This window comes from Palaemon carinicauda, chromosome 1 (assembly GCF_036898095.1).
Source record: "Palaemon carinicauda isolate YSFRI2023 chromosome 1, ASM3689809v2, whole genome shotgun sequence".
Lineage (NCBI taxonomy): Eukaryota > Metazoa > Arthropoda > Malacostraca > Decapoda > Palaemonidae > Palaemon > Palaemon carinicauda.
Window position 1 is genome coordinate 253,311,872 of NC_090725.1, and position 23,375 is coordinate 253,335,246.

General features: G+C 42.8%; 1 protein-coding gene across 4 annotated transcripts in view; it reads right to left on the reverse strand.

Moving 5' to 3' along the window:
- Positions 1 to 23,375, reverse strand: part of bchs (WD repeat and FYVE domain containing 3 bchs) — a 748,678-nt gene that overhangs the window by 649,256 nt on the left and 76,047 nt on the right. For all 4 annotated transcript variants that reach the window (XM_068389148.1, XM_068389155.1, XM_068389143.1 and 1 more), the window contains exons 3-4: positions 17,354 to 17,427; positions 16,222 to 16,393 (exon numbers count right to left, since the gene is read on the reverse strand). In XM_068389148.1, the coding sequence (XP_068245249.1) occupies positions 16,222 to 16,393; positions 17,354 to 17,427 (246 nt within the window). The remainder of the gene's footprint in view (positions 1 to 16,221; positions 16,394 to 17,353; positions 17,428 to 23,375) is intronic.

The window sequence follows — 23,375 nt, forward strand, 5'->3', positions numbered from 1 at the left end:
GGCACTGGTACCAATATCCGCACCCACAGGCTAGTACTAACCCCGCCCCCAAAAACGATAATGCCGGCAGTGGTAATAGTGGCCAAGGACGGTGGAGATAACAGACAAGGGATTCCGCAGACCACACCTTGCCCAAAAGATAGGCAGTGTCGCCGTCACCAGTGGTAGCACAGCCTTAAGAAGCAACATATCGCCAAAACGGGTACTATAAAACAGATTTTGAGTAGGAAAAATCTATATTTGGATGTCGAAAGGTGGCGACATAACCGTTATGCAGGTGTTGTCATAGATGGGTACGGCAAATATACCAGCATTGCCGGAAGTACCGGCATCGCTAGGGGGTAAAATCATCGCCGCCATCCTCCTATGTGACTTAAGGCGCTGGTACAGTCAACCCTTCCTACAGACCAGTACTAGCCCCACCGCCAATAACGGCAGCATCGTTAGGGGCCAAAGGAGCCTAGAACAGCAGAGACAAACAGCAATGGTTCCTGTAGAAAAAACCATGCCTTAGCCGAAGGCAGCGCCGCCAGTGGAGGCACTGCCGCAAGCAGCGACGCATCGCCCGTACAGGTACAATACGACAGTGAGTGAAAAGGTGGCGGCAAAGCCGCAGACACCAGCACTGCCGTCAGTCTGATAGCTCACCCCTCAGGGAGAAGCCTACTGACTGCCATGGAAGATCACATAATAAATTCCATGCCAAGTCCATCCCAGAAAGACTAGGATAAAAAGAGAGAGGTGACGACATGGAGAAACTACACCCATGCAACGAAATAAACGCCACGCCGTCGTCGCGATCGAGAAATCTCAGAAGCTAAGAGATAGCAGCCGTTCATGCAAGTTGGTGCACCGACATGACATTACCCTTCGCAAAGGAAAAATCACCCTTTGCAAAGGAAAAATCACCCTTCGCAAAGGGGAACTCCGAAAAACTGCTCAGTCTAACCATGGGAGATCAAAAACGTATGTAGCATGGCGGCCAAACGGATTCGCCGACGAAGAAAACATTTGCCATCATGGTACAAAAATTGCGGTTAGTAACGGCACGCTTAGGTAACAGCATTGCCATCTCCCAAGGCTTTTCCTAAAGCAGAGGCATAAGAACAATCCCGTCAGGACGACACGGCTCGAGCCCAAAAATAGATTTTTCCTACGTCAAAATCCCTTTCAATCGTAGCTTAAAATACGGCATCCGATTTCATCAGCAAACCACTCTTTGTTAGTAAACATCATTTTATTCTAGAAAATTGCTACTATTTAAATAGTTAATTGTGCTTTACGAAAACATGTACTTTTGTTTTAAATTTCTGGTGTGTTTCAGAAATCGAATATTGCTGACTTCATTTTGTTTCACTTTTGGCTGTGATCAGATCAGCTAATGTCTAGCTGCCGCTCTCAAGAATATGCGCGTACGAATACAGTAACAAAGTATTGTTTATACCATTTCTTAAATTATTCAAAACATCTATACAGTTAATATTACATAAGCACCAATATGTTATAACCTATCATTTTTCTGTTTCATTTGTTTGATGTTGGCTACCCCCCAAAATTGGGGGAAGTGCCTTGGTATATGTATGTACATTTAAAATTATGATTATTCTCTCTCTCTCTCTCTCTCTCTCTCTCTCTCTCTCTCTCTCTCTCTCTCTCTCTTTTGCTAGGCTACCTTTCTCTACCTCTCATTTCTTACCTCTCTCTATCTCTCTAACAAATGAAATCTTTGTTGCTTCACAAAGTTTGTTATATTAAAAATCAAACATGATTCAAATTTTCCTTACTTTCTTGAATCTTGCACCATCTCTGTCACATCAAACGTTATAGCGGTAACCCAATTGTTCGATAACTTTAAAAACCGGCCTAGTACTTTCTTGTCTCCCCCCCCCCCACCCCACGATAGTTCCATAATTGAGGTTGGTACAAGTTGACTTATAACTGAAGTTAGGAAACGTATTTTGGATATGGAATGAACAATTATCTTTCATAACAGTTTATAATTATTGTAAATTATCATACTGTCATTAGCGGCAGTTTGCTATAGTTGATTAAACGCCAAAAAAAATGGTTTTCCTATTTTGCTACGTCTGTAGGAATTTATATGGATACTGTAATTAAAATATTTGTGATAACATATTTACTAAAAGCTCTTAATATCACTAGTTATCACATTGATCATTTGTTTTAATGTGTTCATTTGTTCAATATGATCAACGACGGAACGTACAGTAAATAAACGGAATGGTTTCGTTTTAGTGGCGTGTTTAGGAAAAAAAACAAATTGCATTCATACATCTATTTCGAAGTTCTAAGAAAAATTAAGTAAAACAACATTGGTAATAACAAAATCAAAATCATCATATAATCAATACTTGGCAAAATACCTGTTGCTACAAAAAGTAACCTAAACACAGATGTCTAAATGCTCTCGTTTCTTCGCTATGATAAGAGATGAACTTAAAACGACGGATTCCGATTTTGATGGTTGGCTTTATGGCGTGGTTAGGAAACAAATGCTATAAAATGGCCTTTATTTCGTTAATTTTGGATTTTCAACAATACAACAAAAGCTAGTCTATACAGTGATGGTTTTGCTATTCACTAGTCGTCTTATTCAACAGATATGACTTAAACCTATTAAAATGACAACTAATTTTAGGTCGTGCTATAGAAAGGGAAATAAATGGTACTTACACCCTTCCTGGTTGTAATTTTAACCTTTTTCAAGTTGTTAAAACTAAAACATTTTAAATCTTTTAGCTATTTATAAGAACAATATAATATTAGGAAAAAATACTGTATACTTCATAGAAAGAAATGAAAAAGGGTGGTAAACACATTTGAATAGGTAAGTTTCTGTTTGCCATGGTCCTAATGGAATTATTCCTATTATGTGTTTCGAAATATGACAAACTTATAAGAGAGTTTGTATTTTCCCTAATATACAGTACAAACTCGAATTCTTTACTATAGGAGATATTCTAGCGCCAGCTGGAAAATACGGCAGAAAACCTCAACAAGGTCGTTAACGACTGGGTAGTTAGTTATCCACCTGTGACCTGTTAGAGGTGGGGGACCACCGGTCGGTAGCTACTGTTTACCTTCAATCGGATTCTAGCTAGGACTATCTAGGGGGCGGTGATAGAGAGTAAAGATTTGTGTAAAGAATTCGGGTTTGTATGTTAGGAAAAATACAAACTTTCTTACAAGTTTGTCATTTGTTCCTACATTGATACAAACCCTCATTCTTTACTATAGGAGACTTAGTCCCAAGGCTAGGGTGGCCAAGAAGTTTCCTACTCATAGGGAAGATAGTAAAAATCTCCTGTAAATCTAATTTCTTTGTAGATCCCCATAATCTTAGCACAACTGAAAGATTGCAGCTTCGTGGAAACAAATGTTTCAGGATGAAGTGGGTCAGGAACATTTGACTTGCACCCCTTCATACTTAGGATTCCCTTGACCTTGAAAAGGGGAAACCTTGTGACAACAAGTATAACTTATACCCTGTGAGAAGAATCAGATGAGTTTCATACTTTATTTCCATTGGCGAGTCCAGCTGAAACTGGCTACAGACTAGGATCCCCAGATGGGAGGGAGAAGGAAACGAAGAAGATAGATGGATATCCTTCTTAAAACCTAGTGTAACACAGGATCCTAAACTAATGGCTACTGTCCCCTGAAAGGGCGTAAGGTAGCTACATCACCTGTTGACCTGTCACAATAGGCCCTATAAAAAAGGTGTCTAGAGACTTATGAGTCACGTCACTCAAATAGTGAGCGGTGAATGTAGATTGGCGTTTCCAGACCCTAGCTCTTAAGACTTGGGAGACATTAATTTCTCTTAAACGCCAGTGAGGCAGCCACTCGCCTAACTTGATGAGCTTTGGGTTGGGCTGCCTCTGGATCTCCGTGAATAGCCCTCGCAATAACTTTCTTGAACCAGAAAGAGATGGTGTTGCGAGAGATTCTCTTCTTTACCTTGTTGGTACTAAGGAAGAGATGACGGAGATGTGGTCTGAAAGGTCTGGTGCGCTTCAGGTATTTCCTTAGCGCCCTGACTGGGCACATTAACAACAGGTCTGTATCCTGTGTTACTTTATTGAGGCTGGAAAACTGGAATTCTCGAAACCTCTCATCGGCAGATGAAGGATTCTGAGTCTGAGCCCCAAAGCCTGGTACGAAGTTGAGAGAGACTTACCCCCATCCCTTCAGATGCCAGTGGAGACTTTGCATTCTTGATCTTCCACCAGGAACTAGTTTTTCCTGGGAGGAAAGATGACCGAGAAGACTCTGCCACAATATGGCTGGAGGAGGTAGTAGAGACAAGAGTTGGGCGATGGACTGTTCCAGTCTCAGAAGTCTGTCCCCTGAAGAGAACACTCTCCCTACCTGGGTGTTGATGGACATCCCCAGATAGTTCATGACTTGAGTCGGAATCAAGCAAGACTTCTCTACGTTTACAAGAATCCCCAGATCCTTGCAAAGGTCGAGAAGCCTTCTCAGGTGATCCAGAGCTTGTTCCCTGGACGAGGCCAGGAGTAGCCAATCGTCCAGATACCTTAGCAGGCATATTCCGTGCTTGTGTGCCCAGAAGGATACAAGTTCTAAAACCCTTGTAAACACCTGTGTGGCGATCGAGAGACCGAAGCATAGTACTTTGAATTTGAAGCTTCGACCTGAACCCCAAAGCGCAGGAATTTCCGAGCTGAGCGATGGATTGGTACTTGATAATATGCGTCTTTTAAGTCCACAGATCACATAAAGTTTCCTGGACGCACCGCTTGGATCACGGAGGCTGCTGTCTCCCTTTTGAATGGAGTCTGCTTCACAAACTGATTTAAGGTTGAGAGATTGATTACTGATCTCCAACCCCCCAAGGCTTTCTCTATCAGAAAGAGGTGACTAAAAAACCACAGGGAGGTGTTGGGAACTTGATGGATGGTGCCCTTCAGAAGCATGTTCTGGATTTCCTGAGCTAGGGCCTGCTGTTTTCCGCGATCCTGAGGAACCTGGGAGGACGAGATTGGAGAAGGAATTAGAGGAAGAGAGAGCCTATGAAGGAGATGCAGTACCCCCAATGCAGCACCTTGATGATCCATTGCATGGCCCCCATAGCTTTTAACCTCCTCCAACTCCCCTGCAGGCACCCCCCTAAGCACTGTAAGGGGGGAACCGAGACCCTATTTCTGTCTAGGGTTCCTCCCTCTGCCTTTAGCCTTGGGAGGAGCTGACTTTCCTCTGACCACAGGTTTGGCTACAAAGGAGGGGCGGCTGAAGCTCTTAGCTGGAAGTGGAGCCGCGATTGTGGCCTTAGGTTGTGGAGTTGGCTGCTGCTGCATTGTGCGAAAGGATGCAGCCTTTTGCATTGCGGCGTCCTTCGTCTCTTTCTTCCAAGTATCTAAAGTAGAGGAAACTGCTTGCTTAGAAAAGAGAAGAGGTTGTAGAAGGTCCGAGTTTCTCAAATCTGATCTCTCAGCCTTTCCGATGCTCCTATGAAGTCTAGAAACTACTGATTCCCTCCTTTGGAGAACCCAATTGCCAAACATGGTCGCTGTTGTAGCGCTTAGGAAGTCCATTGTCTTGACCCCAGCAGCTAGGACTTCCTGAAGGGACTGCATGGAATCTTGGTTTGACAGATCCTTGACTCGCGAGCTAGCCGACTGTACCAGACCACGTGTCAAACCAAGATAAAGCCTCCAGAAGGGACATTGAAGCTGCTTCCATTGCCGAGGCTTCTGTGGCTGAGAAAGAGACTGGAAGGGTAGCGAGTCTCTCCGAGGAGCAGCCAAGTGTGAGCCTCTCTGTGAGGGGATCCAAGGTCAGAGGAGAAGGGTTGGCATTTCTGACCTTGTAAAATGATATTTTAATTATAAAATAAATTTTTGAATATACTTACCTGGTGAATATATATAGCTGCAACTCTGTTGCTCGACAGACAAAAAACTGTAAAAAACTCGCCAGCGATCGCTATACAGGTTGCGGGTGTGCCCATCAGCGCCAACTGTCGGCCAGATACCATACTCAATGTAAACAAAGACTCAATTTCTTCTCATCCCACTGCGTCTCTATTGGGGAGGAAGGGAGGGTCGTTTAATTTATATATTCACCGGGTAAGTATATTCAAAAATTTATTTTATAATTAAAATATCATTTTTAAATATTTAACTTAGCCGGTGAATATATATAGCTGATTCACACCCAGGGTGGTGGGTAGAGACCAGTTAAATATGTTTACATCTTATGAGCTAAGAGTTTTTATTTCATTTTAGAAGTTATCAATATAACAAAAACAAAATAAATAGGTACCTGGTAAGGAAGTCGACTTAGACGATTACTCTGCCTTATAAGTACGTCTTCCTTACGGAGCCTCGCGATCCTCTTAGGATGCTGACAGACCCCTAGGAGCTGAAGTATCAAGGGCTGCAACCCATACAACAGGACCTCATCAAACCCCTAATCTGGGCTCTCTCAAGAAATGACTTTGACCACCCGCCAAATCAACCAGGATGCGAAAGGCTTCTTAGCCTTCCGGACAACCCATAAAAACAACATTAAAAACATTTCAAGAGACAGATTAAAAGGATATGGAATTAGGGAATTGTAGTGGTTGAGCCCTCACCCACTACTGCACTCGCTGCTACGAATGGTCCCAGTGTGTAGCAGTTCTCGTAAAGAGACTGGACATCTTTCAAGTAAAATGACGCGAACACTGACTTGCTTCTCCAATAGGTTGCGTCCATGATACTTTGCAGAGATCTATTTTGCTTAAAGGCCACGGAAGTTGCTACAGCTCTAATCTCGTGCGTCTTCACTTTAAGCAAAGATCGGTCTTCCTCACTCAGATGTGAATGAGCTTCTCGTATTAACAATCTGATAAAGTATGACAAAGCATTCTTTGACATAGGCAAGGATGGTTTCTTAACTGAACACCATAAAGCTTCAGATTGGCCTCGTAAAGGTTTAGTACGCTTTAAATAGAACTTAAGAGCTCTAACAGGGCATAAGACTCTTTCTAGTTCATTGCCTACGATCTCCGATAAGCTGGGAATATCGAAAGATTTAGGCCAAAGCCGAGAAGGCAGCTCATTTTTGGCTAGAAAACCAAGTTGCAGCGAACAAGTAGCTTTTTCCGACGAAAATCCAATGTTCTTGCTGAAGGCATGAATCTCACTGACTCTTTTAGCCGAGGCTAAGCATACCAGGAAAAGAGTCTTAAGAGTGAGATCTTTCAGGGAGGCTGATTGTAACGGCTCAAACCTGTCTGACATGAGGAATCTTAGTACCACGTCTAAATTCCATCCAGGGGTAGCCAAACGACGCTCCTTGGTGGTCTCAAAAGACTTAAGGAGGTCTTGCAGATCTTTATTGTTGGAAAGATCTAAGCCTCTATGCCGGAAGACCGATGCCAACATGCTTCTGTAGCCCTTGATAGTGGGAGCTGAAAGGGATCGTCCTTTTCTCAGGTATAAGAGAAAATCAGCTATTTGAGCTACAGAGGTACTGGTCGAGGATACAGAAACTGACTTGCACCAGTCTCGGAAGACTTCCCACTTCGATTGGTAGACTCTAATGGTAGACGCTCTCCTTGCTCTAGCAATCGCACTGGCTGCCTCCTTCGAAAAGCCTCTAGCTCTCGAGAGTCTTTCAATAGTCTGAAGGCAGTCAGACGAAGAGCGTGGAGGCTTTGGTGTACCTTCTTTACGTGTGGCTGACGTAGAAGGTCTACCCTTAGAGGAAGACTTCTGGGAACGTCTACTAACCATCGAAGTACCTCGGTGAACCATTCTCTCGCGGGCCAGAGGGGAGCAACTAACGTCAACCTTGTCCCTTCGTGAGAGGCGAACTTCTGCAGTACCTTGTTGACAATCTTGAACGGTGGGAATGCGTAGAGATCCAGATGTGACCAATCTAGGAGGAAGGCATCTATATGTATTGCTGCTGGGTCCGGGACTGGGGAGCAATAGATTGGAAGCCTCTTGGTCAGCGAGGTTGCAAAGAGATCTATGGTTGGTTGACCCCAAGTGGCCCAAAGTCTCTTGCACACATCCTTGTGGAGGGTCCATTCGGTTGGAATTACTTGCCCTTTCCGACTGAGACAATCTGCTATGACGTTCAAGTCGCCTTGGATGAACCTCGTTACTAGGGAGATGTCTTGACCTTTTGACCAGATGAGCAGGTCCCTTGCGATCTCGTACAACGTCAGTGAGTGGGTACCTCCTTGTTTGGAGATGTACGCCAAGGCCGTGGTGTTGTCCGAGTTTACTTCCACCACTTTGCCTCGAAGGAGATACTCGAAGCTTTTCAAGGCCAGATGAACTGCCAACAGCTCCTTGCAGTTGATATGCATGCTCCTTTGACTCGAGTTCCACAGGCCTGAGCATTCCCGACCGTCTAGTGTCGCGCCCCAGCCCAAGTCCGATGCGTCTGAGAAGAGAACGTGGTTGGGAGTCTGAACAGCCAGGGGAAGACCCTCTCTTAGGTTGATATAGTCCTTCCACCAAGTCAGACAAGACTTTATCTTTCCGGAAATCGGGATCGAGACCGCCTCTAGCGTCTTGTCCTTTTTCCAGTGAAAAGCCAGATGGTATTGAAGAGGACGGAGGTGTAGTCTTCCTAGTGATACAAATTGTTCCAGGGATGACAACGTCCCTACCAGACTCATCCACAGCCTGACTGAGCAGCGTTCCTTCTTCAGCATCTTCTGGATGGATAGCAGGGCTTGATCTATTCTGGGGGCCGACGGAAAAGCCCGAAAAGCTAGACTGTGAATCTCCATCCCTAAATACAGAATAGTTTGGGATGGGACCAGCTGCGACTTTTCCAAATTGACTAGGAGTCCCAATTCCTTGGTCAGATCTAGAGTCCACTTTAGATCCTTCAGACAGCGACGACTGGAAGAGGCTCTGAGAAGCCAGTCGTCCAAATAAAGGGAGGCTCGGATGTCCGATAAGTGGAGGAATTTGGCTACATTCCTCATCAGCCTCGTAAACACGAGAGGAGCTGTGCTTAGGCCAAAGCACAGGGCCCGAAACTGGTAAACCACATCTTCGAAGACGAATCTCAGAAAAGGTTGGGAGTCTGAGTGAATGGGGATATGGAAGTAGGTGTCCCTTAGGTCTAGCGAGACCATCCAGTCTTCCTTCCTGACTGCTGCTAAGACTGACTTTGTGGTCTCCATGGAGAACTTCGTCTTTGTGACAAAGACATTCAGAGCACTGACGTCTAGCACCGGTCTCCAACCTCCTGTCTTCTTCGCAACTAGGAAGAGACGGTTGTAAAATCCCGGTGATCGAAGGTCCGAGACTTTGACCACCGCTCCCTTCTCTAGCAAAAGAGACACTTCCAGTTTCAGGGCTTGTCTCTTTTCTTCCTCTCTGTACCTGGGAGAGAGATCGATGGGGGACGTCGCTAGAGGGGGTTTGCGTACAAAAGGGATTTTGTACCCCTCTCTGAGTAACTTCACAGATTGTTGATCTGCGCCTCTCTTCTCCCAGGCTTGCCAGAAGTTCTTGAGTCTGGCTCCCACTGCTGTCTGAAGTTGCGGGCAGTCAGACTCTGCCCTTGGAGGACTTAGGTCCTTTCCTCTTCCCTCGTTTCCCTTCGGCACGAGCACCTCCTCTGCTGGAGGCTCTGCCACGAAAGGGCGGAATAAAGCGAGACGCTGGAGTGTCTATTCTCGGTCTAGCAGAGAATGTAGGCAAAGGGGGAGCTTTGCGAGCCGAGGACGCAACTAGATCATGGGTGTCCTTCTGAACTAACGATGCGGCAATTTCCTTTACCAAGGCTTCAGGAAACAGGCACTTGGAAAGGGGAGCAAAGAGAAGTTCAGATCTCTGGCATGGCGTAACTCCAGCAGACAGGAAAGAACAGAGAGACTCTCGCTTTTTCAGGACTCCGGACGTGAATGAGGCAGCTAGCTCATTGGACCCATCACGGACGGCCTTGTCCATGCAGGACATAATGAGCAAGGAAATATCCTTATCTACCGAAGAGATTTTCCTGCTCAGGGCTCCTAAGCACCAGTCTAAAAAGTTAAAGACTTCGAAAGCCCTAAATATCCCTTTAAGAAGGTGGTCCAGGTCCGATGGTGACCAACAAACCTTCGAGCGTCTCATGGCAAGGCGGCGGGGAGAGTCTACAAGACTTGAGAAGTCGCCCTGGGCAGAGGCAGGAACTCCCAAGCCGAGAACTTCTCCCGTGGCATACCAGACGCTCGATCTAGAAGAGAGTTTAGATGGGGGAAAGGCAAATGCTGTCTTCCCTAACCTCTTCTTAGACTCTAACCAGTCTCCCAACAGCCGCAAAGCTCTCTTGGATGAGCGTGAGAGAACGAGTTTCGTAAAGGCAGGTGCGGTAGCAGGCACTCCTAATACAAACTCTGACGGAGGAGAATGAGGAGCCACAGAAACAAAGTGGTCCGGAAACAACTCCTTGAATACAGCCGTGACTTTTCTAAAGTCCAATGATGGTTGAGTTGGCTTAGGCTCGTCCAGTTCCGAAGGTTGATCGTCTTGTGGTTCAGCAACGTCCTCATCAGATAGTTCCTCATCCGAAAACTGATGAGGAAACGGCAACGGAGTGGGCAACGTCTGGCTCGCTGAGTCCGGTCGCACTGGTGCATGCGTGACGGAGCCGGACGCAACGTCATGGAACTGCTGCACAGTCTGTGAACTGTCAACAACCATGGGAGCGCGAGGACGCACAGCGTCCACCCGAGACTGTCTAGACCGTCTGGGTTGTGCAGTCAACACCATACCGGGTTGCGGAGGTTGACGCACCGCGTCAAAACAAGTCACCTCTGATGGTTGCTGAACGTCCTGAACGTCAACAACCACCTCCGTGCGTCGGCTAACGTCAACGTGCGGCTGGCAACCCACACTGGGTCGCATGGGAGGAGGAACCACCTCAACTGGTAGACGCGAGAAGGTAACCTCAGCGTCAACAGGATGCACAACAGACTGCTTGGAAGGTTGTTGGCCAGAAGGTTCAGCAGCAACCTTCTCCGAATTAAAGTCCTCCATCAAGGACGCAAGCTTGGACTGCATGTCTTGCAGCAAAGCCCATTTAGGGTCTACGGGAGCAGGTGCGGCAACAGACGGGGTTAGCGACTGAGGCGGTACCGCTTTGCCTCTCTTAGGCGGTGAGCAGTCATCAGATGACGGCAACGAGTCCGAACTGACCCAGTGGCTACAACCGGGACGTTGGACTTGTCCTGAAGGGACCGACTTGCGTTTTAAAGGTCGTGAGACCTTGGTCCAAAGTTTCTTACGAGAAACACCTTCGGACGACGAGGTAAAAACGGGCTCTCTCGTCTTACGTAGGTAGGGGCGATCTTGGGGAGATACGCCTGATACCATGGAGGGAACGTCTGTTCGCTGATCAAGGCCTCTCGAACCCATGCGTCATACGACATTGCTTCTCCCCTGGGCTTGGGAGCTTGCAAGAGGTCCCGGACTAGGAGGACGACAGGCACGAACAGACGAACCCTCAAGCGCAACACTGTTCACAACACTTTCACTAGGCACTTTATCACTTCCCGCGGCACTTTGGCACTTTAGCTCCTTAACATCCGCCATGAGTTGATTGCGGTCACTTGCAAGGGACTCAACTCTCTCCCCCAAGGCATGGATAGCACGCATCATGTCAGCCATCGATGGTTCCTGAGTGCTAGGAGGGGGGTTAGGAACAACCACTACAGGGGAAGGAATAGGTTGAGGGGCATGAGGAGAGGAAAAATCTATCGACCTAGAAGAACTTCTCCTTAATCTATCTCTCTCTAGCCTGCGTGTGTACTTCTCAAATTCGATAAAATCGAATTCCGAAAGGCCCACGCATTCCTCACACCGATCTTCCAACTGACAGGTTTTACCCCGACAATTGGAACAAACAGTGTGAGGGTCGAGAGAAGCCTTTGGAAGACGCCTAGAACAGTCCCTAGCATTGCATTTTCTAAACTTGGGAACTTGTGAAAGGTCAGCCATTTTGAATTGGTCAAGGGAAAATTCAAAAAAACGGTCTAAGTCATCAACAATGAATCCGATACAAAAAAGAGTTCAAGGATTTATTTGAAGAAAAACCCTGCACAGCGAAAGCTCAAAACCAAAATAGAGTACTTCACCAAAGATGATGGAAAAAAACTCCAGGTTTCAACAGCGAGTAAAGTACGTCTTGTCGACACGTCGACAGAGAAGAAATTGAGTCTTTGTTTACATTGAGTATGGTATCTGGCCGACAGTTGGCGCTGATGGGCACACCCGCAACCTGTATAGCGATCGCTGGCGAGTTTTTTACAGTTTTTTGTCTGTCGAGCAACAGAGTTGCAGCTATATATATTCACCGGCTAAGTTAAATATTTAAAAAGCTCTTTTGCCTCAAAAACGGAAATTGCAAAAGTTTATGGGATCCCTGAGACTTCAGGGAACCTGTTTCTCCTGAGACCTGCGAGAACTTCCTCAGACGGCCTGCAGTGTGAACAGACCAGGGAAGTTCAATTCTGGCCTTAAGGTTCGGAGGAGGACGACATAGCCTATCTAAGGCTGGAGCGTCAAGAGGTCGAGGAGACAGATACAAATCGCCGAGGCCTGAGATATTACACATGGCTCTTAGAGCCCTTAAATAGGAGGACTCCACGTCCTTCGACGGCGGCTCTTCCGAGGAATCCTCAGGCTGCGCTAATTCCTCGCGTGTTATTATTTGATAGGGGGAAAAGCAATAGAAGTCGGAGTGTCTGGAGGTAACGGCGAAGTAGGAGACCATGCTGCCGTTGTTGCAGGGGAAGGCTGAGAGCTGGATAATGGCGCCACGAGCGCCTGACCATGAGTGGATGTAGACGGTCTAGGAGAAGGCGACCGAATTATCGGAACTGACCTAGTAGAATTTGTAGAGATTCCTTTCACTGAAAGCTCTGAAGGATGAGGTGGAGGAGGCCGAATTAACAGGCAATCTGGCCTTTTCCCTCTGCTCTCAACCGAAGAGAAGGGTTGAACCCCTGCGTCTTCTTCTGAGGTTTTCGAGAGGCTCGTAGTCCCTAACTCATTAGGAAGCAAGGGAACCGGGTGCGAGGTTGTCTTGTCTGAAACACGAGGGCGAGGAGATTGACCCCGCGAGTGTATGACCGGAGACTTGTCACGTTTTGGGTTCGTGTTACCCTCCAATTGTGCCTTAAATATACCCCTTACCACGCCCAAAAAGACCATGGATAAGAACAAACGCATTAAAATAGTTACATTGTTCAAAACAAACCATAAATTACAGGAAATATCGAGTTTCACTGGTGAGAAGCCCCGATCAGTTCAGCGCTTGATCAAGTGATATTGTGAATCTGGGGAGGCTTGCATTTCTGTCCCTTTGCCAAAGCCTGGTAGACCCCGTAAGATGACTTTGAGGACCAGAAAACTTATTGATAGACAAGTAAGGAAGGATCCTTGCTTAACATAAGTTTTCTGGTCCTTAAAGTTGTCTTGCAGGGTCTACCAGGATTTGGCAAAGGGGCAGGAACACAAGCCTCCCCATATTCATGATAGCACTTGATCAAGTGCTGCACTGTTCGTGGCTTCACACCAGTGAGACACAATATTTCCGGTAATTTATGGTTTGTTTTGAACAATGTGACTATTTTAATACATTTGTTCTTATCCATGGTCTGTTTAGGCATGGTAAGGTGTATATATAAGTCACAATTGGAGGGTAACACGAACCCAAAACGTGACAAAAAGCGGGACACAAAAAACATAGTTCCCATCACCACAAAGAACTAAGTGCATCTGAGGTAAACAAAGCATATGCTCGTCTCCCCAATTGTTGACACTACGTCCAGAGAAAATGTCGGCTCGTTACATGCTTTTTAAGGGGGACTTGTGAGGATCCAAGACTTTTTGAAAAAAGGTGTGAACCTTGGGTTAAGGTGTCAATTCATTCCACGCAGCCTGTCCTGCTTCTCCCATAGCTGAGCGAACCCAAACAAAAGATCCACATCATGAACTGGCCTTTTAACTAGCCAAAGCTAGTCCAAGGGTTCACCGTGTAGGGATCCCCCGACAAGTGACTCCGAGGAGTACTTGTCAGCAACTGCTCATCTTCCCCTGCCGAAGCAGAACAAACGTTGGGGAGAGCAGATGCTAAGGTCAATATGGTCGGGCCCCAAAGAGACTCTTTCAGTGTAAGACCTACAGATTCTTGAGGGGGAAGATGGAAATCAACACCTGGGAAGCTGAGTAACCAACTGCAAGACCTCAAGAAGCCTTTCCTTACATGGAGAACCCATGAGCCTCAAGGAAGGCAGCGAAGAACGATTTTCCTACAACAGCGGCCGGAGCTGCTTCGCTACAGGAAACAATGGAGGTCTCCAGAGTGTAGGGTTGGTCAGGTGAGTGCCACTCATACTCAACTGACTCCAAAGGGAAGCCGAATGAGAAGAGTCAGAATGGCGAGGTTGAGCTGACGGAATTCAATGGCAAGGTTTCTTCCCTTTTGAGAATGAACTCAAAAGGGAAGAATCCCTTTTAGCCTTCTTCTTCCATCACTGAGAGGGCAATCACTCGCTACACTCATCACAAGGAGACTCCTGAATGCAAGAGTGACCTCTATACACAGTACAGAATCTGTGAGGATCGGTCTCTACAGCCAACATGAAGGTTTCACAATGGTACGCTTCAATGCCGGGACAAACCTGCATGGTTTTCGATCCCCAAGGGCAGACACATATAAAAAAGAAAAAGGAATTAAAAGTTATTAGCTTTTAGGCCAGTTGCTCTTTAATTGTAATGGTTTAAGAGGTTTTTAATGGGAGAGTAAGGCAATACTTGTACTATACCAAGCCAAAATAAAAAGTGGCAGCCTGTTACTAGTGTGGGCGTGAGCAGAGTGGCTGGTACACCACCACAACCCCCTCTCGTAGCTAGCAGAGGATAGTTACACCTCGCAAAAAGCTTAACAGCTAGTTTCAGCTATCGCCAATATATATCTCCCCCGTAAAGAGCATAAGGGTTTGTATATAATGCCAGGTCAAATTCAGCTTCCCAACCACCCACCAGTAACTAACGACACCTCATTATAAATTTTAACGATAAAGTTTTCATATTCACTAAAATCATACTCCTATTAAAGGACCAAGTTTTGAAAATAATAGGTTGGCCAAGGCACCAACTATCAGCTAGAGAATTATTCGGTCCTTTGACCTGCCAGATAGTACAGTACTACATTTGATCCCTCTCTCTGGCTACAGCTGAGTTTTCTTTGCTGCCTCATACACTAAATTGTCTGACCTATTCTTTACATATTCTCCTCTTTCCTCATACACCTGACAACGCTAGGATAAAAGAAAAATTCCTCTTCACACAAGAGGCTAACAATGGCACTGTAATTGTTCAGTGGCTACTTTCCACTTGGTAAGGGTAGAAGAAATTCTTTAGCCACGGTAAGCAGCTCTTCTAAGAGAAGGGTACCAAAATTAAAATATTGATCTCCGGTTTTAGGTAGTTTCATAGCCCCTGTACTATAGTCTTCCACTGTCTGGGTGAGAGTTCTCTTGTTTGAGGATACACTCATACCTACTATTTCATGTTTCTTTAAGGGTTATTTTCCATGTTGGAGCCCTTGGGTTTATTGTATCCTGCTTTTCAAGCTAGGTGTAGGAATATATGTCAATCAAGGTTACACCTGCATTACTTTTTACACTGGTAATTATAGGAATGTGTTTGTGTTTGAGTTTCCAAAGCATCATAAATATTAGAATATAAAATGTGAAAATTTTAAACCAAATACACACATTCAATGTAATTTTACTCAGTATCAAGTCAAATAAAGAGAGGGAACATAGTAATTAAGAGTCTACAACATGTACAGCATGAGAGATCAGCAGACGTCTGCAACATGTATAGCATGAGAGATCAGTAAACACATGCAAACAGTTTAAATTTTCTATTATTCATGTATTTAATTTAATTATGAATTTACATAAATATTGTTTAAATATTTAATAGTCCACTATTCCTGAGCAGCAAAGGATGTTCGTAAGTGGTAAGTTAAAGGAACAGTATAATGGGGGTGTACAACTAGCTGGTTAAAGGTAACCTCTCACAGTCTGGCAAATGTTTGGAACCAAAGATACTGGAAAATTGATAATGTATATCTGTAAATGTATAATTGAACTATATCACGACTTTGTCAAGTGTGGGTGGGTCAGCATATTACCAACGGATGAGTGTTCTAACAATTTACCTCTATAAGTGTGGGTGGTCCAGCAGCAAGGAGATTAAGGGCTGAGAGTAACATCCACCCATTACTGCTTTCTTCACAGCTCTCAATCTCTAGAAATCGTACTATGGCACAAGATGCAGCTTCAGTTGATTGATTAGAGGCACGTCGTCTTATTTCTGTCACCATGAGTTTACTGTGGATGAAAAGACTTTATAACTTATATGATAAAACCTAAAGTAGTCTTATATGAAAAGTAAATAGAGAACCATGACAAATAAAATTGATCTAATTCTGACTTATGTTTATTCTTTAGCAATCATGATTTAATACTGTAATATGAATAGAATACAGGAGCCAACTTTTGCTGGCTTGAGATCTTGAATTTGATAAATCAAGGGAAGGCCCTGGAATTCCATAAGGCAATATTTATGGGTATTTATTTACAATTATAGAGACCAAACCCATTATATAACAGCATTATTATTATTATTATTATTATTATTATTATTATTATCATTATTATTACTTGCTAAGCTACAACCCTAGTTGGAAAAGCAGAATGCTATAAGCCTGAGAGCTCCAATTTTCTCTCCCCTATAATGTAACTGAGTTTAGTGTGCTGTACTTGGTCTCACATAACTCAATACTTTTATGTCTTTATCAATTAAGGTGCATTCACACTTACATAATACTGAATGCACCTTAACAGAAAAGACAAAAAAGTATGTAACTGCTGTACTTGGGCTCATGTAACTCAATCCTTATATGTCTTTTCAGTTATGGTACATTCACACTTATATAATATTGAATGCACCTTAACTGAGAGAGAGGAAAAAAAAGTTATATATACAACCAAATCCTGCAAGTCATTCTCAGTAATATAAGAGGGGAGAGTTATATAAGTGTGAATGCTTTCCTGTATTTGGTGTTTATTAGGCTATGAATACTTATTACTTTTTATTTTATCTCAGGGCTAAGATGCACAAGTTTTTACTAGCTATATCATGACATAGGGAATCTAAAAGTCTCATTACAGGTGCTACAATTATTCACGGTTTATCAGCACTCGCTGGTGTCTCCATTACTGAACCCTGCAAGTTGTAAGGTCTGACTAAGTCTAAATGATATACATATTTCAAAGTTCTCACATTACCTGACATGTTGTGTGAAGGGTAAGACATCAGCAAATTTCTCTTGAAGATCACATGTTGGACTTGATCCAAATACCTGAGAAGAAAAAAAAATTAAGATTAACAATGACAATCAATATATGTAATCCCCTGAAAGAATTGTGTAAAATATTTACACATGATGTCAAAACATAAAAATGAACAGGTTAAAATAATCGAAAAACTAGAAAAAATCAACGAGAAAAAATCAGTTGAAGTTTATCATACTACTTTGCCTGCTACTGAATTCCCTTGCAGATACACAAAAACTTCTATACTGTATACTATTTCATAATGATTATCACCATTATAAGAGTAAATGGGGTAGAAATCTGGTCCTACAAGATAAAAAAAAATTGAGGTGGTGGGATTACAAAGAATCAAAAGAACAAGCTATTTATCTAGTATATAATTAAATCAAGATGGTTTAAACTAGGTAAAACCGAGCAGAGAACTAATTATTTTACCAAGCAGAGAATTAATTACAGGGGGTTAAGTAATGGTACATAAGGCTGAATTTGAAAAAAACAAAGATCATGTTTATTAGATGACCATACACAATGCTTCCACTTTAGCATTTGTTTTGGCTTGGCAATACCGAGTTCACTGGTTTTAAAATAGCTAATAAAACTTGAGTGTTACCCTCAATTCAAAACTTTCCTTTCCACAGCAAACTTATGAAACCTGAAATTTTTTAAACATAAATCTATTACTTTAATTTTATACATAGCCTGTCTGTGCATTATTGCAAATTCCAGATGCTCTATGCTGAGAAAAAAAACCACTTCCTCTAATGGATGGTCTCCGTCTATCTGGTTCCCTCATATCTGTTTATAGCAAATCAGATCAGTTATTGTGTGGCCTGAATAGCCTATGCTAGAACAAAGGAATTGAAAGGAGTGCATATTTTATGTAAATATAATAACTTATAAAAAAAAAGTTGTAATAAGGCTTAAAGTTGTTACTGCACATACTTTATTTCAACATATCCTTGTGCAGTTTAGACAAAGCTGGGTAAACCTTCAAACGGAATGCTTTCCTTTAGCAATTGGGGAGATCCAATGACGTTATCACCAGTTACAATCCCTAATAAGGATGGTAAACTTGGATGTGCACATATCAGGATATCATGCTTAAGGCACAAGTTAGAGAGGGACTGGAATCAATTTGAAGTATACAACAACCTCCTGTTCCAGAAGACCAATGACAGATACCAATTCCTAGTCGTTACATGTAAGACGATTGACATCATGGGATAGACTTATAATTTACCTGAAGAATGACTCTATGAATAGTGAAAACAATGGCTATCTACACAAGCGGGTCTGGTATTTCCCCTGAAAAAGGTAATCAAGGATATGTTTTGTACATATTGGGAAGTCAAATGTGTATGATAGCTCCACATTTTATGCCTCTACCAATACATAACTTTTTCAAATAGTAGCCATTGACTTTATCCTTCCCAATTCATCAACAGGATACATTGTATGTTTCATGATTATGGGACTACTATTTCAAATGAGGGAATGCTATCATTATCAGAAATAAAAAGGGTTCCATCAAACAGACTGCTTGGCCAATGAAGAGAGGTAATTTTAATGGATCCAAGGGATACCAGCCAGAATACTGACTGATAATAGCTCCAAGTTAATTTTATACGAATTCAGGGTATTCATGGAAAACTACAACATTTTTCATAAAGACAACCCTTTCTAATCATTCCAGTTATGAGGCCCTTTGCATAAATAGGCAAATGATGATGATGATGATGAATGGGCAATAGAAATGACAAATTGCACAATTGGTAAATGACTGGTCCTATAATTGATAAGTCTGAAAACTGGAATAAGTTCTTTCCAAAGGCTTTTCTCAGCTACAACCATTCTGAAATTGATTGTACACCAGAAGAATAAATTCTGAATTCTGCTCAAGATGTTGACAACCTCTCACTTCAATCAGATAACCTGTAAAACTCAATATCCCTTAGCAACAGGTCACACTCATTATCAAATGTTTATAGTGAGAAGTTTGGTTTTACAAAAAGAAACATGTTTGAACTACTGAATGTCAACACACTGTTGTCTACTTTAGGTTGCTCACATAAAGTGGTTAAAGTACAAAAGAATGGTATAACTTTTGAGATAAAGAGGCTTTAAGGTGGAGAAATAGAAAGGGCACACCATGAGCAATTGATAGCCTGGTTATAAACCCCTGCCTATAAATAAGGCATTTCATTTAGTATACAAAAGCTGAATCCATCAGATGATATCAGACCTCCCAATGAAATGCTTTGAAATGGGTTCAATTAGTTCAGAATCTTCTGATTTTATTACTGATGAGGAGCGATCTGATATGACAGCTATTGTTATCTCATCTACTGCATGCTCGTTCTTCTTGGAAGCTACAATGGGAATTAGAGCCAGTCAAATTGATCATCAAACCCACCAGTATAAGACACAGGCCCAGGTAGCATAATCCTAAAAACTTTGATGAAATATTCACTTTAATTCTTACTTAGGTAAAGAAACTTTCTATACATGAGATGTGGAAAGGAATTTGGTAAATTTAGTATATGCTACATTTTTATGAGAAAATATAGTCTTGATATTCATAGCATACTTGCTTTTCTTCGAGCTTGCTAGAAATTGTATAAGCCAGCATGCACCAAGAAATGGGTGAAAACAAAGCAAAGTATCTCAGCCTCATTGAGACCCTTGCTGAATGCATATCCGTACTAAAGTTTTTTTTTTTTTTTTTGTAAATCTAAAAAAAAAATTAGTGCAAAAGTCACCCTAAATCCCAAGAAGGTTGAGATAAAAGCCAACAAACAAAGAAAATAATTAGAACCACTGAGAGAACTTGAAAAATTAGGTGAAGTAACAGAAAAATATGAGTGTGGTATCCAAGTGATAATGTTTCTATGGCTACCGTTTCAAACATGCCCAGAATGAGTTCACCTCTCTTCTTTTCATTCCTTAGGCCATCAACTTTTTTTCATTACGGATAAAGCAAATTTAGAGTTTACTGTAATTCATTTCATTTAATCATTATTTTCATTTTAATAATGTACAGCATTTAAATAGAGTATAATAAAACTCTATTAATGCTTACAATACATTTAATATTGCGTCACTTCTGAGTATCTAGGACAGATTATTTCAATGACTTTCATGCCTTCTGGAAAAGATTTTGTTTGGTATTTGAAATTTTTGGAATTCATCCTGTCTTCTGATTGATGGATTGACTTATGAAATTTTTGGCCCGAAGCCAAACGCCAGAGCCGCAAGGCCATTCAGCGCATATATATCTTTTGGTATAGAATATAAGTATATAAATAAAAGTAAAATGACAAATTCGTAGATAATTTGTATTTTTCCTAACTATACAAACCTTAGCTATTTATTAGGGGTTATACTTTCGGCGGAGCTGAAATGACGAGCCATTAAAATTTAGCGAGGGTTAACTACCCACACCGCTAGTTAGCGAGGGTAGGGGGGGTAGCTTGCTACCACTCCCGATCACACACCTGTGATTTAGTCACTTTACTTGGAGGTAGGACTTCACGGGGTATAGGGTTGGCGGGCAACTCTGTATAAATATCTAAAGTTTGTATAGTTAGGAAAAATACAAATTATCTACGAATTTGTCCTTTGTTCCGTAACTGGAATACAAACCATGCTATTAATTAGGGGTGGCTCACGAATTAGGATGGGTGGACGTCCCTGCCAATCTGGCTTTTGGCTTTGCCCGGGGACTCCTTATCTGAGTATGTTAGTACTAAAAAATAAGAAGACACTGCCCTCGCTAAAACCTTGATACGCAAGGTCCGCGGCCTACGCAAGCTGTGTGTTGAGACATGCAGAAGTGTGACTGTCTAGGGTAAGTTATTCAGAATCTATGTAGGAAGAACCTGATGTAACCAAGACTCCCAATACCACCTCCCCAGGGTATGGGGATGCAACAGTATTAGCTTAATACTAGGTACACAAAGGAGCATGGTTTACCTGCAGTGGTTTGAGGTCAGCTTATGCAGAGAACCCAGGATGCTGCTTTCCCCACGAGAGGGTAGGATGAAGAAAAGAATAAGAGCCAGTCAAATCTTTTCATTCACGAAGACTAAAACCGGGGAACAGTGCCCATAACCTTCTGCTACTTGTCCAATAAGGAGCTTGAGGTATACAACCAGCTGTTGTGCAGCAAACATCGGACCGATAAGAGATCGTATCGAGTTCCTGTGGGTTATGTCTTGCAGGAGAAAGGTTGTGAAAGTCGCCTGGAGCATTCACATCCTTTCTTGTAAAACCTGCGTCACAGAGTAATCTGCTAAGAAGGGCCAGGGGCATAGCTATGCCCCTGACACTCAGTCATCATGTCAACATGATGTTTCTGTGATCCTCCTCTAGTCTCTCCCAGTGTTTTTGACAAGAGAAGGGACCCGGGTGGGCTGTTGCCGTTTTCTTTACGTAAAGTCTCATACCTTATCCTGAGTACAGTGACGGATGATCTGGATCGTCCGTTACCGAGTGTAGACTTGTGTAGGATCCGTCACCTCTGGAGACTGTGTCTGGCGACATACTCAGGGACGAAACTGAACATTGTCTTTCGCCCTTCTCATTAATGGGCAATCTCGAAAGAGAGACCATGAAGTTCCTTGACTCGCATGGTTGCTGTCAGAGTTTGTAGGAACATTGTCTTTTTAAATCAGGAGAAAATTTGTTGCCTGGTGAAATGGAACATAAGGAGGTCTCTTTAGAGATTGGAGAAATTTGAACCATGTTCCGAGAGGAAGGTCTCAATTCCAACTGGAGAAAGGCAAGTTGTAAGTCCGTATGAGTTAGGAAAGGCCTGATTGACTTTAATTTAAAATTATTATTTAAATTAGACCACTGGGCCTGCCAATGGTCTCTACAATAAAACCTAATACTACTTTTAAAATTGGAAACTGGGACACCCATACTGGAAAAGTGATTAAGCCTAGTTGCAGCCTTAGCTACAATGTTGGCTAGCTCATTTCTGACAATTCCAACATGGGACGGAACCCAGCAAAACTTAATCTTAAAATGCTTTCTATTTACTAAAATATAAAACCAATCCTGTATCTCTTGCACCAAATGATGACAAGAGACTAACTTCTTAATGCTAATAAAACACTCAATGAGTTGGTAAAAATGGTAAAAATTGTATTAGAAAAATTATTATAAAAAAATTAATTTCAAAGCTGTCAAAACTGCCAAAAGTTCTGCCGTAAAAATTGAGGAACTTGACGGAAGACATTTTTTAATTATATTTTCAGTTGTCACTACAGAGCAACCCACACCATCAGAACTCTTGGAACAATCTGTATAAATGTGATAAGCATCATCATGCTCAGAAGCATGAGATAGAAAACTAGCCCTTAACTGTTCATCTGAGGTGTTCCTTTTACTATCCATAACCGGACAAATCTCTATCTTAGGCCTATTCCAAGGTGGATATTTTGATGGGGTAATTTCTGCCACTGCAGGGGGAAGTAATCACATGTCAATAGCTGAGGCTTCTAGTCTTACTTCTAGTGGTTTGGGCAACCTAGTCCTAGTTGGTGCTCTATCAACGAGTAGCTTTACGAACTTAAAATTTGGGTTGAGTTTTGAGGTAAGAACACGAAACATATACCTCAAACCCAACTCTTCCAGACGAATAAAAAGGGAAGAAATCCCTGAATCCACGTATAAACTATCTACAGGTGATGTCCTATACGCACCTGTGCAAATTCTCAAAGCCATGTTATGAACCACATCAAGTTTTTCTAAAATGGTTTTGCATGCAGGAGACGAGTTCAGAGAGCTGGCTCTCAACCTTGTCTCTGGCGCTCTTTACCCCCTGGGACCAGGGCAGAGCCGCACTGGCCTTCGGAGGTTTTTGAGTGCCGTAGACTTGGTCCAGGACCGTATCCTTGCTTTCGTGAGGGGCGGTCTCCGGATCCTCGAACCTGTTGAGTTGCCTCATCAGATTCAGGACCTGCCAGAA